The sequence below is a fragment of the Condylostylus longicornis genome, unplaced genomic scaffold, assembly GCF_029603195.1.
Source record: "Condylostylus longicornis isolate FDR11 unplaced genomic scaffold, ASM2960319v2 ptg000001l, whole genome shotgun sequence".
In the NCBI taxonomy this organism is placed as follows: domain Eukaryota; kingdom Metazoa; phylum Arthropoda; class Insecta; order Diptera; family Dolichopodidae; genus Condylostylus; species Condylostylus longicornis.
In genome coordinates this window covers 5,624,725-5,642,136 of record NW_026577970.1, presented here as the reverse complement: position 1 = coordinate 5,642,136, position 17,412 = coordinate 5,624,725, and the positions used below count along the sequence as shown (strand labels likewise).

Here is a 17,412-nt window from a genome sequence, read left to right as displayed (position 1 = left end):
CGTTTCGTTTCTTTTTCCGATAAACTAAATTTGTAGTTATGTAGTTATAAAATTAGTGTTCTTTATTGAATCCAAACTTTTTGAGGTTATACGTATATTAGTGCGTAATACGATTTCCTTGCTATTACTTTTTTGTCATTCATTGATTTATTCAATTTTGAGCTTTTCACTTCATATTGAAATACGATTTAAATATACATATGGTGTATGTTTATTTGAATATAATTTCAGACACATTTGCATAAAACAAAAGAATTACTTTTTGAACAAAAGTCTAGAATTGAAGTTGTATTCAAAAGTAAAAAGAAGATCGAAGAAGATGAATAGCATAAAAATATGTAATAACATTTTTGGAAGTAACATTTTATGCAGACATATTTCCATAGTAACTACTATACTATAAACATGTATAACAGTTACCCATAATAAAAATATAAGTAAAAAATATTAAAATAAAATATTTTTACGCCGGAATCCAGTAAAAACAAAAAACTGATGTGATATGGTAAGACTTCTTTTGCTCTTAAAATTTTTTAACTGTCATGGATTGTTAGGCTCATGAGTTATGAAAGTAAATATTAAATAAAGCGTATAAAATAGTGCAGTAATTTAATATTTTCGGAAAATGCAAGTGCGTTTTTAGTGGTAGGGATAATTACTAGTGGGGTAGGTCGAAAACCGCCTAAGTACAATAAAATTTGGATTAATTTATTCCCAAAAACAGTTATTTTTTTTTGTTCGATACCACTAATCTTGTTAACTTACACATAAAACAACAAAAAGAAAAAAAAATAAAAAACCAAAGAGAAGTTCAATAAAAAAGAATTAAAGAGAGGAAAATCAATTATAAAAAGAATTGACATTGTTTATGTAAAAAAAATTAGACTGCTTTTTTATCATTAAAAATAAAACTTTTTTGAATATTTGAATGGGTAAGTATTTAATTGATGTATTTTGTAAATGAGTATAAAATACGATATAAAAAATAGACGATTGATCGGAAAAAATTTGAAAATTTCGTTATTTGAAAGTTTCGTTATTTCTAAGTTGTTTTTGTTTTCAATTAAGTATTCTCCTTAATTCTTTAGAGAAAATTTCATAATGTGAATTGCAACTTCTCGCATTTGACAAGTAACTACGTATAAATACAAATTTAATTTTTATTTTTCTCATATGGTATTCTACACACAAGAACTACTTACACATTCAAATATTATATTCAAAGCAAATTTATATTGATATTGATAACAATTAATAAAAAATTTAATTGGCAAGTGATGAGAAATAGCCAGAAATTATAAATTGTAAGTTCACTGAAAGCTCAATAATGAAAGCTTTAAAATATAAAACTGTTGATATAATCTACATAAGTTTATGTTTACATTTAAGATAAACTTAACGTATAGGTCCCATCCTTAAGCTACTTTCGAAATCTGTTTTAAAAATAAAAATAAATATTTGATTTTTAATTATTATTTTTTTAAAAATTCCAAAATTCTCAGTATTGTGGAATTCGCAACAAATTCTTAGATTTTTTCATAGTTAAATATTAACGGCCCGCGAAACACATACTTATTTCGAAATTGGTCAAATTTTAATCGTTTAATTAATATTGAATCGACAATACATACATAATATGCCTATATAATATTAATCCAACTATATTTTTAAAATATATATATATAATAAATTAATTTATATACATACATAAATGTCATAAAGGATAAACAAAAAAAAAGTAAAAGATAATTTGGGTAATTAATTTTGAATTATTTTTGGAAAATAATTTTTTACTAAAATTTTAATTTTATACTCATATTTACACTACTTTACAAAGTTTTTTTGAGATTAAGTAACATATTTTCAAAAAAGTAGATAGAATATCGAAATCTTACGTTTTGTATATAACGACGATGTAGTTCACCTCTCCTAACAGTTAATATATTGAAAGCTCTATTTGATAAATTAAGGTAAGAGAAATATGAATTCAAAAAATATTTCAATTCAAAACGGAAACAAAAATTTTAACTTACTAATTTTTCCAAATCCCTCAAAAGCATAGTTCTATCAGAATATGATTTTACAAGGTCATATATAAATACAAGGTGATTCATTTTTATTATTAAGTGTATTGTTGCTAAGAATCGAAAACTGGATAAAGTGTTAGGAAGTCTTTCCAAAATAGAGAGTTTACCAAATAATAGATGAAACGAGAAATTGAAAGTTCGATAGAGGTTAATAATTATTAATCACAACGTTTGAGGAATTCAAGAAAATGCTCAAAGTTTTCAAAGAACAAAAGCAAATGGAAATTTTCTTTAATGCTAATTGGTTTTTTGCAAAAAATCTATTTGTGTATAAAATTTTAATTTTCCTTTTTCTGTATCTTCACAGTTTTCCTGTTTTCCTAAATCTGTATAATTAAATTTTTTCCTAATTTTATTATCGAATTTGCATTTTCGAAATGTCTTTAGATTGATTTAAAATTTACTGATTGAACTTTGTGTTCCAGTGAATTTATTGTTACTCACCCTATATAAAATAATAATATCTATTATGAAATATAAATTTTATTAAAACTCATCTATGTTAATTATTATTCTTTTTACATAATACCAACACATATATAATAATTGTTAACCAAAAATTGAGAGTGCGAAACATTAATAATATTTTGTAGTGAAGTACCCGTTGGCTGATTTTTTTTTTTATTTATATTAAAAGATATAAGAAAGTGTAAACAAGTATTTTTCTGATATAATACAATATTGTCTTTAAAAAATCAACAATATTATATTTCTAGATAGCTAGGTACAATAAAAATAAGAAAAAGTATTAAATTTTTCAAAAAGTACTTTTAGTTTGATTTCAGCTTTCGTCATATTGTTATCTGTGGGCAAAAACAGTTCAAGGTACTTGTATGAATTAAAATTTTAATAATATTACAATATGAAAAATTAATAATAATTTTCATTATAAGTACAAAATATAATAATTTAATTTTGTAAAAGCCAACGACTTTATTTTTAAGAAATGAAATAATAAACAATCATTTCATTTATATATACGACATATACAATATACACAAGTATGTGTAAGTGTATTTAAGTATAATTATCAAGTTAAATGATAATAATTATAAGTATATGAATAACAAACCAAAAGTATGTATGTAAATCATTATAGTATATACAATCAAAAATAATGAAATTTTTATTTTAAATTTCTTTTGTTGTTTTCGGGTTTCCGTATGGGCATACATATGTAAATATTTGGATTCATATTTATTTTCACCGGTTTTATTCAATATGTATAATATAATATGTAAATTCGATCAGCCTTATAAACACCACCATAAAATTGTTTGGTTTTCGATCTAAAATGGATTTTCTACTAATGTAAGAAGATTGATAACTATTTCGAATATATAGTTTTATTTAAATTTATTGCAGTATAGAAGTTATCTCAACGCAATAATGTCAAATTTTAGTTTCCATTTAGTTTTAGAAAAATGCGCAAATTTATTCATTTTAAATTAGTTGTTTAAAATAATTGCCGCAGTTTGCCTTTGATTATGTGTTCCATTTTGTGTACTTTGGTGTACCATAATATATAGAGACTCAATATCTAGGGGTACTATGTGCATAGAATAAAAATTTTGTTACAACTGTGTTAAAAATTATTAAATTGTTTCAAAATTATGTATATATTGTTTGGATCTTGTTTGGGGAAAATAACCTTTAATCAATATGTTTTTGAACTAATATAATTCCTACAGGTTTGAATTTTATTATCATATGACAATATATATGTAAGTATGTATGTATGTGTCGAAAAACTTGTTACAATAATAATGTAAAAGTATTATACAAATTGTATGAACATACAAAACTGCTATAATACAAATTGTATAAATCTGATATTCTTCATTTTATATTATAAAAGTTGTAAAAATTGTAGCCACTACTCTTCAGTTTTAAAAACTTTTTTTTTATATTTTATAATTAAATCCCCAAAAACATTTCGTAACCTTGAGTTTAACCTTACAGTTAAAGTTTCAGTTTGCCCCTAAAAAATCTTTGGTTTTCTAATTAAAAGTATATTTGTAGAAAGTGTGCACTATTATTTGAATTTTCTAAATACATACTTGTCATTTATTTTCAATTTTAGAAAATAATTATGCCGTCAGATAATGCAAAAGAAACGACTGGCTTAAAACGAGCATGCTTCCAAATTTTAGCAGGAGGATCAGCTGGATTTGTTGAAGTTTCGATCATGCAACCATTAGATGTGGTCAAAACTCGCCTCCAATTACAAAATAAAATAGTAACGAAATCTAAAACAGAGGTTCTTAAAATTAAATTAGAAGATTTTACTGTTTAAACACATTTTCGAATTTTTTATTTATTTATTTTACAGTTATACACAGGAGTTTTTGACTGTTTCAAAAAAATGTACAAAAATGAAGGAGTTTTTTCATTTTGGAAAGGTATCATTCCACCTATAATGGCTGAGACACCAAAACGGGCTCTCAAATTTGTGTGTTTTGAGCAGTTGAAACCCTTACTTATGTTTGGTCATGAAAAACCTACACCTCTTGTAGTTTTTTTAAATCACCAAGAGCTTAAAAAATATTAATATATTCCTATTGATTTTAGACATTCTCGTTAGCTGGTTTGGGTGCAGGAGTTACAGAAGCTGTTGCAGTTAACCCATTTGAAGTTGTAAAGGTAACTCAACAAGCAGACAAGGCACATGCGGTAAAGGAAAAAATTTCTTCATGAATAAAATTTCATACGATATATTTTTTAAATAGAGAAAAGCCGCTAACACGTTTACGGTTACAAAACGAATTATAAATGAAAATGGATTTGGTTCAAAAGGCTTGAATAAAGGCTTAACAGCCACAATGTCTAGAAATGGTGCATTTAACATGGTTTATTTCGGTTTCTATAACAGTGTTAAAGATATGTATTCAGTTAATCCGGACCCTACACTAGAGTTTTTAAAGAAGTTTTGTATAGGTTTTGTATCTGGAACTTTGGCATCATTGTTTAACATACCTTTTGATGTAGCGAAATCCAGAATTCAAGGTCCACAACCTGATCCTAATAAGATAAAGTACAAGGGCACAATTAACAGCATTTTAATTGTCTATAAAGAAGAAGGTTTAGCAGCATTATACAAAGGTTTAGTACCTAAAGTAATGAGACTGGGTCCCGGAGGAGCTATTATGATGTTGGTTTTTGAACATGTATTTGAATATTTGCAAGATAACTTTTAACATCTTTTAATTTATTAACATTTCTTTTTTTTTTTAAATATAATTAAAGAAAGTTATTGTGTCTAACATTCTATAATCAATGATCTTTTATGCAGGTCCGATACTAAATTTTAAATTTTTTATGTAATTTTTTGAAATTTAAGTTTTTTATTGTTAAATTGAATTTATTTTCGCAATAATAATTAATTTTATTTAATTCCAATTCCTTCCCGTATAATGAAGTTGTTATTTTGTAGTTGTTAACTTTTAATTGCCAAGTTTTTTAAGTTGAATGTTAAGACTAAAGTTAATTAGTCAAAATTTTAGAAGTTTAAAGCGTACTCCTGTAGTGTGTATACTCTCTTGGTTAATTAGAAATTATTTGAATTAATAAACTTTTGTAATGATTGTAATACTAACGTGTTTTTTACTTCTCCACATACATATTCGTGGATTATATACGTTTACTTACACAAATACCATAATCTTACCCATAATCTTTTCTACGCTCCATGCATTCATACGCTTACTCTGTTTTTGGTAATTTTTGTTATTTAAATATATGTCATGTATATATAAAAATCTTTTATGTCAAATGAAACTTCTATTTTTAAGCAGACAAATAAAAGTTACCGGTTGGAAATCAAATTTTTGTGCCAGTGTTGTTTACTTTTTCGAAGAAAAAAAAGATTTGGTATTAAATGTCAGTTTAACTTTGACAATGCTTGGAACAAAGAAAGAGACTTACCTGAAGTTTTGATTTCACTGTGTGGTTTTTCAAAATACGATTTTTTTGCGAGATAGAAACAAAGATGCTTCTTTATTTAGTATTTCTAATTCGTTGACTGTTATAGCGTTTGTAACTGAATAGCAATTAAAAAATTATTTTAAAAATTAAAAAAAAAAAACTAGAAAAATTAATTCTCAGAATAAATTTAACGGTAAAATTTCACGTTTTAGCTGTACAAACCACATATTTTGTTAAAATGCAAACTGAATAACATAAAATTTCATAATTTTAAAAGTCGAATGATGCATATGCGAAATTTCATTATTTTCACTTGTTTTTTACATTTACATTTGCTCTTCCTCATTCTGGTTGCGGATTTTGTTTTATGTTGTATAATAATTATATTTTTCAACGATAGAGGTCAGATTATTTAAAAAGACGCTACAAAAATATTTAAGCGTCTTTTAATAAAAAATGACATTTATAAATTTTAGTAATTACTTTGTAATATGTACATATTTATTCATATATATAACACAAATCAGCTGTGAAGTCAATCTTTTATCATTCATAAACTATTGCTATTGCAGTGAAATAAAATTCAAATCAAGTAAATCTCTATATAAATACTCACTGTTTAAATTACAGTGTGTACAAAGAAAAAGTAGAACTTAAAAATTAATGGAAATTTTATAACTAAATTATAATCATCAATTTCAAAATGACAGCATCGATTAATGATAGGTAAGAAATTTTTTTGTCCATAAATTAGTTTTTTTTTTGTAATATTAATAGTCGGTATTAATAAAATATTTCGGTTATTCATAGACTGAAATTCAAGAAACGAATTTTCAAAAAGAGTGAATTTAAAAAATAAGTTTACAAAAAAATATGTTTTATTATGTAATTGGATATTGAAAAAATTATTCACAATTTTGTCAATTGCGTATATTGTAAGTTGACCAAAATTTTGTAAAATGGAAGGGGGGAATTTGAAATGTTCTTTATTAAATAGGTATTAATCATGTAAAATTCTTTAACAGATTTAGTTTAAGGGCTTTTAGAGTTTTACGATTAATAACTAAATGTGATTCATTTTATTTTATTTCCTTTTAGGAAACGTTCTAGAGAAGAAGATGGAAATAATGAAGATCATATGCCATTATCGAAAAGAATTAATATGCTTCATATTAACAACACTTATAATATAGATTCTAATCAACAACATAATGGTCATCATAATGGATTGATAATGCCTTTAAATCAACCAGCTGTTTACATGAATGGAAATACTCATATTAATGGTCATTCGGTACATAATGGAAACAATCAGCAACACCATCATCAACCATCGCATTCTCATCATCACCATCATCATCATCATCATGAAAATGGTCATTTAGTTCATATAGCATCTAGTCATATTGAAATTGAAGATAATAGTACCTATAATCCGGAATTGAATCAAGATGAAAATCCATATTATTATAATAAAAATAAATTACTTTTTGAATTACATTTGGAACGTAGCAAAAGAAATATTAATGAGAAAATTTAAGAACAATTTGAAAACAACAAAACTTATATTACAAAAAATATATTTAAAACATATTATGCTCTACGAGAATATTATGTACCTACCTTTATAATTACTTATAGTATTTCGAATATTCACTTGTTAAAATTTAAAAATTGCTAAATTTAAATTATCAGTTTGTTTAAAAATTGCAACATTTTTTTAGGGAGAAAAAAAAGAAATTAAAATATTAAATATTTGTATTAATATTATTTCAATTTTAAAAAGACATAATAAATTAAATATTTTGAAATTTCAAATTGGAAAAGTTGGAAAAATATTAATTAGAGGCTGTCAAACTTTAAAATTTTGTGTTAAAAACTATTACAATTGAATAGCAAAAAATTAAATACTAAAAATTAAATGATAGATAAATAAAAATTACAAATTATTCTAAAAACAGTATAATTTCTAAAAACATTCAAAACACAACTATCTACCTAAAATATATTATTTTTTAGATAATATATAAATAATTAACTTTCAATACTATCAAATTATTATCATAATATATGAATGTAAAATGAAATAGTTAAACTAAACTAATTACTAATTCCATTAATCGCTAATTTGAATAAACACAGAAGGCGTGAAAGATTATTTTTTGTTATGCATTTTTATTTCATAAATATAAAAATTATAATTTATTTTTATCATGTTTTCAAATTGTATGTAATCTTACTGACTAATACAATTATTTTCAGGTATCGCATTTTATTTTAAATTTAAATCAACAAAATTTTATTCAAGAACAAGCATAATGAACAAAATATTAACCAAAGGAGTTAAAAAGTAGTGAATTTGATAAAAAATTCACAACATGTATAATTATTAAAATGCAAGCTTTTAATTAGGATTTTATTAAATTTACTTAATAAATATACCTTTCAATACAGTTTCTATATTCTTTTTAACTTTTATTTAATCCTACTTTGTATTTTAGTATCTTTATATAAACAATAATATAATATGTCCATAATTATTAAGCTTGCCTTTGTATTTTTATGGAAAGTAAATTTATTAAACAAATATAATATAATACGTCCTTCTTTAACTATACAATATTTTTAATTAAACTTATTATTATAATGTATATTTATGATTATTGTATTCATATGAAAATATTAAATAATTTTGATTTTGATAATAAATTTTATATTAGGTTTAAATAAGATGTAATAAAAATAAATAAATAATTAACTTCTTTTCTTTTTGGAACAAAATGGAAAATTATAAAAGAAGCAAAGCAAATATTAACATTAGTTTTTTTACACATAATTTGTAATACATATATTTTTGCTAAAAAAAAAGAAACAACCAAATTTAATTGAATAAAATAATTACTTACAATATCTGAAAATAAAATCAATAATCTTTGAATTGAAATTCTATTAAATATGTTTTATTTGAAATTTATTATTAATGCAATTTGAAAATGTTTTTTTAATTAAAATTTCATTCAAGTTAAGATTGAATTGATTTCTTTAAAAGAAATTTTTTAATACGTTCCTTAAATTCGTCAAGTATACAAAATCGTAGTGAAAATTTAAGTTTATGTAGGAGCAAGCGAATATTGTGGATACATTGTTGTATTTTGATGATATACACGAACACCATATTCCGAATATTATTCAGAGAAATTATAATTTTTAATAATCAATTTCAAAGCTTGAAATTTTATAATTAAAACCTACAATATTTTTTAATAATATCATATCGCCTGAAGCGATCCGTCTAACAACAAAATATTGGTGATAATTTTTACCAATAAAAAGATAATTGTGTGTTTTGGCTAAATATTTGATTTAGAGATTTCGCAACCTATTTTCTTGTGAATCTCGAGTACATATTTTCGAAATAGTTTAATAAAATCTTTAATAAATAGTTTTTATTCTTGAAGATTATGCATGCTTAATAATATTTTTTTTAACTTTAATAATAATGATTTCATGAAATGAGCAAATAAAATACTAGTAACAGTGTACATATTCCATTCAAAAGAATCAGTGCATTACTACTTTTTAGTTGTTCAAGAATTTAATAGAATTACATATTATAATTATTAAAAATATATTCATAATAAAATTATATATTATGTACTATTATTGATATTTTTGAAATTTATAAAAAAGGTATGATTTATGATGAAGGTCTATTAGTCTTATAAAAAAGAAAGCAGTTTAATATTGAATTTAAATTCAAAATTGCTATTATTGCTATCCTGCTGCAGTACAAATGCACACATGTATATTTTTAGTAAGTATACATATATGCATACATAAGACTTAACTTAATTTACATTTTCAATACTAGTTAAAGTCGGGATTAAAACTAAAAGAAAAGTCCAAGAAATTATCATAAAGAGATGTGTATATATTATCACACATATGTATGTACAGATAATATATAAACACACATACATTCTCTATATCTTCAATTTTCTTTATATCAATATTGAATTTCAAAAATGGTTTTCACTTACATATTATGTAAATATTAATTATACGGATTTATGTAAAAAATTATTGATTTAAGAAAATAATAAAGTAGCTGTTCACTTAATTAATGATTCAATCAGTAGGTAATCAAATAAGGTAAATGTTTTGAATTACAATTTTATTGTAATATTTCCGGTCTGTTACAGCTTTCAAATTTTCAAAAATTTTAAATTTAAAAAAGATATTCACCATTCTAATAAAAAAATACAACCCTATATGCAAAAAAAAATCCCGAGCGTCGTTTTATAATATGTCGGCGTCTATTATTTTGACAAAACACAAAATGTCAAAATTTCAAATGCCAAATTGAATTTACTTTTTTTTTCATGTATTTTCAAGTTTTGTGTTGTTTTTTTTGCAATGGTTTCAATTTATTTGTACGTGCATTGCGTATATTTTGCGGGAAATTTTTAATTTTTACGAATTTAAATTAATGTATTTAATAAATTTATTAATATATTAATAGAAATATTGTTTTAATAATTTAAATTTTGTTAAAATATTGTAGTTTAAATAGAAAAAGTAGAAAATTATATCAATAACATACAAAACAAAAAAAAATCTAATCCACTTTTTTTATTAAAAGGTGTTCGAAAGTTTTCTTGTTTTTTCTTTTTTTTTTTTTGTGATTTCAAAAATATTGTGCATCGTTAAAATCATATGAATGTGGAAGAAAAACAAAAAAACAAAGCATTTAAATAAAAATGCAATTCGTATAAAATGATCACAGTTTGAATAAGAAATTTTTTTTGAATGGGATTTTGAAATTCCTCTACAATTTAAAAAATTACATAAAATTGGGTAAGTTTTTTTAATATTGTTCTTTTATTTCACTTAGGTATTTAGACACGGTTTCCTGTTTTTAATTAATTCATATTGTATAACTACTTTAATAATCTACTTTAGCTATTTACTCTAATTATAAACCATTGAATATTAAAATAAATTTGAAAGTTATGGAATAGTTTCTAGGTTGTCCGAGCTAATGTGGATAAAAAATAGATCAAATAAAATACAAATTTTTGATTTTAAATTAATCTGAAATTTTTCCAAAAATCTTAATAATAAAAACATTTACTTGTATTTATTTTCTATTCTTTATTATTATTGAAATGGGAACAAAAGTAAAATGTCAAAAGTTTTGTTTTATGAATGATTTTTGTGTGCTTTTTAATATGATTTTTTTTTCTCTAAATAAAAGAGGGGGAACTGGCTGGTTCAAATATTATAGATTCAGACAGACTAGTAGACGAGGTAGACAATAATAAAAATAATGATAAAGAAAGAAAAAACAATCAAGCAAGTAATAAAAAAATAGGGGTATTGTACTCTAGTAAACAAGAATTTTGACGTTTTGTTTCTAAAGCTCTTGAATCCTTAGACGGTTTAAAGTGGTAATAATTTTGAATCTTTAATTGTTGGATTACAATCTATTATCTACATATAAATCAAAAATAATAAACTAAATAGAAAAGTAAGTAGGCCAAGAAAGGTATGTATAATTGCCAAAATTTCATTGTTAATCGAACTCATTGTTAAAAAGTTTACTTTTTCATGTACCAACATACATAAGCAATAATTGTGTTATTTAAGGAATTTTTGTTACCCAGGTAAAAACTATTAAATATACTATAATTACCCACCATGATAACTAGTTTGGTAAATGGTAGATAATTTTGTCAAAAAATTTGATTATTTATTTATTTCTGGGTTATTTAAAATGAAAATTTCAGGTATAGATCCTTAAATCTACCTACTGTAATTATACATATACATATTTACCTATAAACATACTATACATATAAACATACTTACCCATTCAAATTTAAATTTTGGCCATTTGATCTACGAGTACACGATGTAAGCAACGATACTTTCTGTTGTTTAAATTCAATGTCAGACTTTGAATACATATTTACCTAGGTAGGTACCAAATATGATTTAGTAACATTTGGAATTCAAAATCGTATAAATTGGTACGCGAGTACCTGATTGTATTTATGAATATTTTTATATTAATTAGTTATTTCTATCTTTTCAGAAATTATAATATGATAATGGGATCTTTGTATGTAAGAATAAAGCATTAATTTCCTATGATCTAATATTAATTTCATAAACCTAAAAGTAAAAACGGAACCGTCCCAATTTATTTCACATTCGCAAATTCTATTCATATTGGATAAATAAACATTAAAGAGCTAGTACCCACTTAATTAGGAATCTGATTAAGTTTAAACTAAAAATCAAATAATAAAAATTTTTCTGATTCAATTACATAAGTATATAAATTTTGCTCATTCAATATTTTGCTCACTTTTTAAATTTTTTTTTTAATTATACACAAAAACAGTGTTAAACCGTGGCATAATTGCGATTACATTAGTTAAACCAGAATTGTATAAAATATTCTCGAACAAATTAATAACAAATTACAAATTAAAACAAAATTGCTACAAAACCTACTAGTATTTACCAAGATTTATTTGAATATTATATTCGTTCCATTAAATTTCAATTAGACGATTGTTCACATCTAAATATATTTTTAATTACTTACCTACTAACATACTGGTTACTATTTTAATTTTCAAATAATTAAGTCGACAGATGATTTGCTATGAAGTTTTATTGTTAGTTACCACCCTAATTACCCATTTGAAATGGAAATTCAATTATTGTTGTTATTTCAACGTTTAAGAAAAAAATACACTGTGTATACATATATAAAAAATACACTGTGTATGTATGTAAAATCAAAAGTAAATTTCCAAATTCACAAGAGGATTAGTTTATTTTGAAAGTAACTTAATAACTACCTGAATTTATTGAACTTTTCGTGTATTTCAAAACTACTAATTGCTAAATATTTAAACAAAAAATTATTGGAAAAGAAGTGTTATAAATATGAATGCAAAATCACTTACAAATCATCTATACCTACACATTTTTTGAAGGTCATGTTTTAGATAGCTTTTATTACTATTTACTGTAAGATAAAATTGGTGTAAGTGAAGTTAAATTTTCTTCATAACATTCATTTTTAAAATAAAATTGTTAAAAAAAAACTAATTTTTGTTCCTGTAATTCATTCAGGCGATTAAATAAATGTGCATATTCAAAATTCAAAATAAAAACGCACACCCTTACTTACTTATGCCTTCCTTAGTTTACCTCAAATTTAAGCTACTTTTTTAATGTGTACTTGTATAGAGTAATTTAGAAAAGAGTACAATATTATATCGCATCATTGTTTAGCTTAGACTTCAATATTACAAAATGGGATAAACTTTTGTTTTGCAGTAGGGGTTAAGAATCAACGATTTCCGACAAACAAGGGTTTTTAGAGAATATCATGAAATTTTTATACTTATTTAGGTATTTCTAGCTTAAAACATCAGTTCCATAAAAAGTGGAAGAACAGAAGTGAAAGTTCTCAAGGTGCTGAATTAAATACGAAAAACAGAGTTTAGCAGCTTAAACGAAGTTTTTCTGATCTTTGATAGTCCAAATTTAAACGATGGTATATGTAGTACTCTATACAGAACCACCCTGTTTTATTTTAAGTACTATTATTAGGGTAAATAATTAAAAACTGGTTTGATTTTTATTTTTTAAATTTTTATTTAAAGAAAAAATAAAAGGATTGACCAATTTTAACAAGTTATAAGGTTTTAAAAAGAAGAAAAACCACCGAAATTTTTTATAATTTCAACTTATACGAGTACGATGAATTTTGAAATTTCATTAGATTTTCGCTGAGTCGAATTTAATATTCTTATTTTAATTGCAGTAATTCAGGTTTTCCGAAATTCAGTATTAAACATCTATGAGATAATGCGTAATATCAAAATAACATTAAAAATCTTTAATTATTTAAAATATTTTGTTAAAAAACTAAATCACAATTTTATTATTTTTTTTGTCAAAATTTCAGAAATTTTAAAAAAATCATTTATTTTACTTATTTATTATATTGAAATTGAACAAATATTTGTTAAATATTGAAAAAAAAAGCTGGAGCGCTTCTTTTTAAATGTTGAAATTTATCAGAATTTTTCTTTTTAAATAGATCGGTTCAATGTCTAAATACATTTTGTACATTCAATTATTCAAAATTAAAGAAATTTAGTAATGGGAAAAATCAATTACTCCGAAATTTTCTGGGCCAAAAATGTCAGCTAGAGAAAAAATTGTCCTTTATATTGCTGAAAATTGAAATTCAACAAAATAAATAAATGTGCAGCTTACGGGAAAACGAAATTTCTCTGGGTATATTAAAATTGTGAATTTCAAGAAAAAAAAATTGAAATCAAAATCCAATTTTAACAAATAAAAGGCAATTTAAAATTCAAATCTATCGTAAAGTCACCATTGAAATTATAAAATTATTTGAAAACTTTGTTTCTGGATAAAAACTTTTTTTAAGGTAATCTTTAAATTAATTAAAAAAAATTTTTTTTGTGAAACTGACTTGAACCGACAAATTGAAGTAAAACAACTTAAAAAAATTTACCCAATTAGTTTAAAAAAATCCTATACGTTAATTTCATCAATCTGGTTAAGTTTAGAAAAATTAATAAATGTTGCATTCACCTGAACTATAACATTCAACTGTTTCTGGTTAGTCAACTTTTTTCATGAAAATTTCCCAAAACAATTAATAATTCTTACTTAGCCTGTTTTGCCTCATCGCATCAAATCTTAAAAAGTTTTTCAAAAACAAAATTCAAAGGCTAACCGTATTAAAATTCAATTCGTTAAATCTAATCATGCGAACAAGTGCCATATTTAAATTGACTTTAATACGGTTAGCCTTTGAATTTTATTTTTGAATTTATTGGTAAACTTTTTGTACAAAATTAATCTAATCCCACTTGAAGACAATTCCAATCATAATCTTAATTGAAATTGAAGAATTCGTTCGGTACCTAAAGTATTTGCTAAAAATATTTGAAACATTTTATATAAGTATGTAGTTTATAAAAGCAAGGTGAATAATCTTTTAGTAAGAGGGGGAAAATTAGGAAATTCGAAAAAATTTAAAAGATATTTCATCCATCAAAATTTATTGAAAATATTAAAAACTGTAGTAAATCTAATAGTATATATGAAAATATTTAAAACAAATACTTAAGATCTTGTAATAAATTTTCTGTTAAGAGAATTTTTCATTTATATTTTACTTAAAAAAAAAATTCTTCACATAAATTGTGTTAAATATAATTTATTAATTAAAAGTGCCAGATGGCGCTATTCAGATCATCTCTTCATATTTATACATATACACATACTTATTGTGTTATGAATGTACAACAGTACAAATACAGAATAAAACAACAAAAATGAGTAAAGGACGTGACATATGATATGATAGCATATGAAGTAAATCACCATTATTACTCTCAGATTTTTCTGATTTCTTTTTTCTTCCCTCACACTCTTTAAGAATAGTTTATGGTATGATTGAAGTGATCGTTTAAGTCCAAATGTGCACTGTTTCTGTTCTAAATTATTGATTGATTAAAAATTTAATAAGCCGTGTGTGTAGGTTGTGGTTAATTCAAATTTTCGATTATAAATTAATTTTCGAATATAAGAAAAGCCAAGTATATCTAATTTTTTAAGCGAACTTCGAAAAATATGTTTCTTTTGTTTTACTTAGCGGTAGGTTTATATGAGTTTATGTCAGTTATGTCAACAGCAGTGACACAAATTTCACGTAACATACAATGGCTCAAATTATAATATTTTTTTGTTTGTCATTTAAATCTCATACGTTACTTAATTAATATATAAAAAATGTGATTAATGCTCATACTTTACAATTACTTTGAATGTCTTAATTTAAAGTACAAAGTTAAATATGTGCACGTGTCTGTATTATGGTATGATTGTACGGTAATTTAAAAATAAATGAGTGTACATTTTAGCAAAAACGAAAAACAAAATTTTATACTTAAATTATTCGTCATTAAAAATAGACAAGGTAAAGAAATTTTATACAAATTTATATTAACGAGTACCTGTTAATTATAGCACCTGATTAGAATAATTTCTAAATATTAACGATTTACCTTAGTCGAATATTTATTCTAGTTAGTTTGAATGTTGAATTTCTATGCTTTTTGTAGGTGTTTAAATTTGCTGCTCTAGTGTGTACATAGTTTATACTTCGACCATTGGTCATTGACATTGAGATTGTATAACTTAAGAACTTTAATACACAATATGTTACCTATGTATGTATGTACTTATGTTGTATGTTATTAGATGCGTATGGTTTTAAAGAAAAAGCAGTAAACAATAATTGAAAAATTCTATTTTAATTTTCGTACGTGTCATAAACATTTCCTACCCTATTTTATTTTTTGTATTTCATTAAAACCATTTCTAATTTTTAATTTTTATTATAAATTTTTTTTTATTGAAAAATTATATAAACATCTTTTTGCACAACATATGAAAATTTTCGTAATTGTGACTCAAAATGTAGGTTTTAAGAATAAAAACATTAATTAATTAGAGAATTTAATTGGATGCTTGCTTAGTGGTTTTCATGAATTGCATAAATATAGGGTGTCAAAAATTCACGCAAGATTTGAATTTTGAATTTGTTTTTAAAAAAATACAGCGTGACAGTTCCGGGTTATTAAAAACGGAGCGCTACACAAAAGAACAACGCATTTTAATTGTTGAGCAATATTTTGTAAATAATGAAAGTTTTCCGAACAAAATGAGACTCATTTTCATCTTGATGGTTTTGTTAACCGACAAAATTGTCGCATTTGGAGTTCAGAAAACCCATAAGTTATTGTTAGCAAACAAATGCATTCGCGACATGTCACCGCTTTGGTGCGAATTTTAGGTTGGAGGCATTATCAGACCATTCTTCTTCGAAAATGCAGCTGGTTACACAATAACGGTTAATGGTGTTCGCTATCGCAACATGATAATCCAGTATTTTGTGCCAAAACTGCAAGATATGGATGTGGACGGCATATGGTTTCAAAAAGACGGTTCCACATTCCATACAGCTCGTGAAACAATTCAATTATCGCATGAGTTATTTCTTGGTCGTGTGTTTTCGTTTTGGTGAATTGGATTGAACAGAAATGGCTGCCCAGATCATGCGATTGCACGCCGTTGAATTTTTTTTAGGGTTTTGTGAAGTCTAAAGTTTATGTCGGGAAGCTCATGACCACCTACGCCGTTAGATTTTTTCTTTGGGGTTTTTTTTAAGTCTAAGGTTTATGTCAAGAAGCCCGCGACCACCCACGCCTTGAATGAGGAAATAGAGCGCTGTGTTAACGAAATTCAGCCACATTTATGCACAACAATCATG

At 24.2% G+C, this 17,412-nt stretch overlaps 3 protein-coding genes across 7 annotated transcripts in view; all 3 read left to right on the top strand.

Moving 5' to 3' along the window:
* Window positions 1-411: 411 nt before the first annotated feature.
* On the top strand, window positions 412-5,598 carry LOC129609448 (mitochondrial 2-oxodicarboxylate carrier). 4 transcript variants are annotated; one of them, XM_055521397.1, is made up of 5 exons: window positions 412-505; window positions 4,171-4,347; window positions 4,420-4,599; window positions 4,659-4,760; window positions 4,817-5,598. In XM_055521397.1, the coding sequence occupies exons 1-5, from the start codon at window positions 503-505 to the stop codon at window positions 5,282-5,284; spliced, it is 930 nt and encodes a 309-aa protein (XP_055377372.1). In that variant the 5' UTR covers window positions 412-502; the 3' UTR covers window positions 5,285-5,598. The 4 variants fall into 4 exon arrangements, with proteins under 4 accessions (XP_055377372.1, XP_055377458.1, XP_055377543.1 ...); XM_055521483.1 differs by lacking the exon at window positions 412-505 and adding an exon at window positions 556-932; XM_055521568.1 differs by lacking the exon at window positions 412-505 and adding an exon at window positions 2,819-2,912.
* Window positions 5,599-6,541: 943 nt separating this feature from the next.
* Window positions 6,542-7,996, top strand: LOC129609664 (uncharacterized histidine-rich protein DDB_G0274557). The gene is made up of 2 exons (XM_055521783.1): window positions 6,542-6,737; window positions 7,110-7,996. The coding sequence occupies exons 1-2, from the start codon at window positions 6,715-6,717 to the stop codon at window positions 7,549-7,551; spliced, it is 465 nt and encodes a 154-aa protein (XP_055377758.1). The 5' UTR covers window positions 6,542-6,714; the 3' UTR covers window positions 7,552-7,996.
* Window positions 7,997-10,663: 2,667 nt separating this feature from the next.
* Window positions 10,664-17,412, top strand: part of LOC129609172 (basic-leucine zipper transcription factor A-like) — an 81,870-nt gene continuing 75,121 nt past the window's right edge. For both annotated transcript variants that reach the window (XM_055521305.1, XM_055521183.1), the window contains exon 1: window positions 10,664-10,868. The gene's annotated coding sequence lies outside the window, so the exon portion shown is untranslated. The remainder of the gene's footprint in view (window positions 10,869-17,412) is intronic.

Excerpts from the sequence above, each read along its gene's own strand:
- LOC129609448 (XM_055521397.1), top strand. Across the intron at positions 4,348-4,419 it reads TAACGAAATCTAAAACAGAG|TTATACACAGGAGTTTTTGA; the intron begins GTTCTTAAAATT and ends TTTATTTTACAG. Across the intron at positions 4,761-4,816 it reads AAGCAGACAAGGCACATGCG|AGAAAAGCCGCTAACACGTT; the intron begins GTAAAGGAAAAA and ends TTTTTTAAATAG.
- LOC129609664 (XM_055521783.1), top strand. The coding sequence starts at position 6,715 with ATGACAGCATCGATTAATGATAG. Across the intron at positions 6,738-7,109 it reads ACAGCATCGATTAATGATAG|GAAACGTTCTAGAGAAGAAG; the intron begins GTAAGAAATTTT and ends ATTTCCTTTTAG.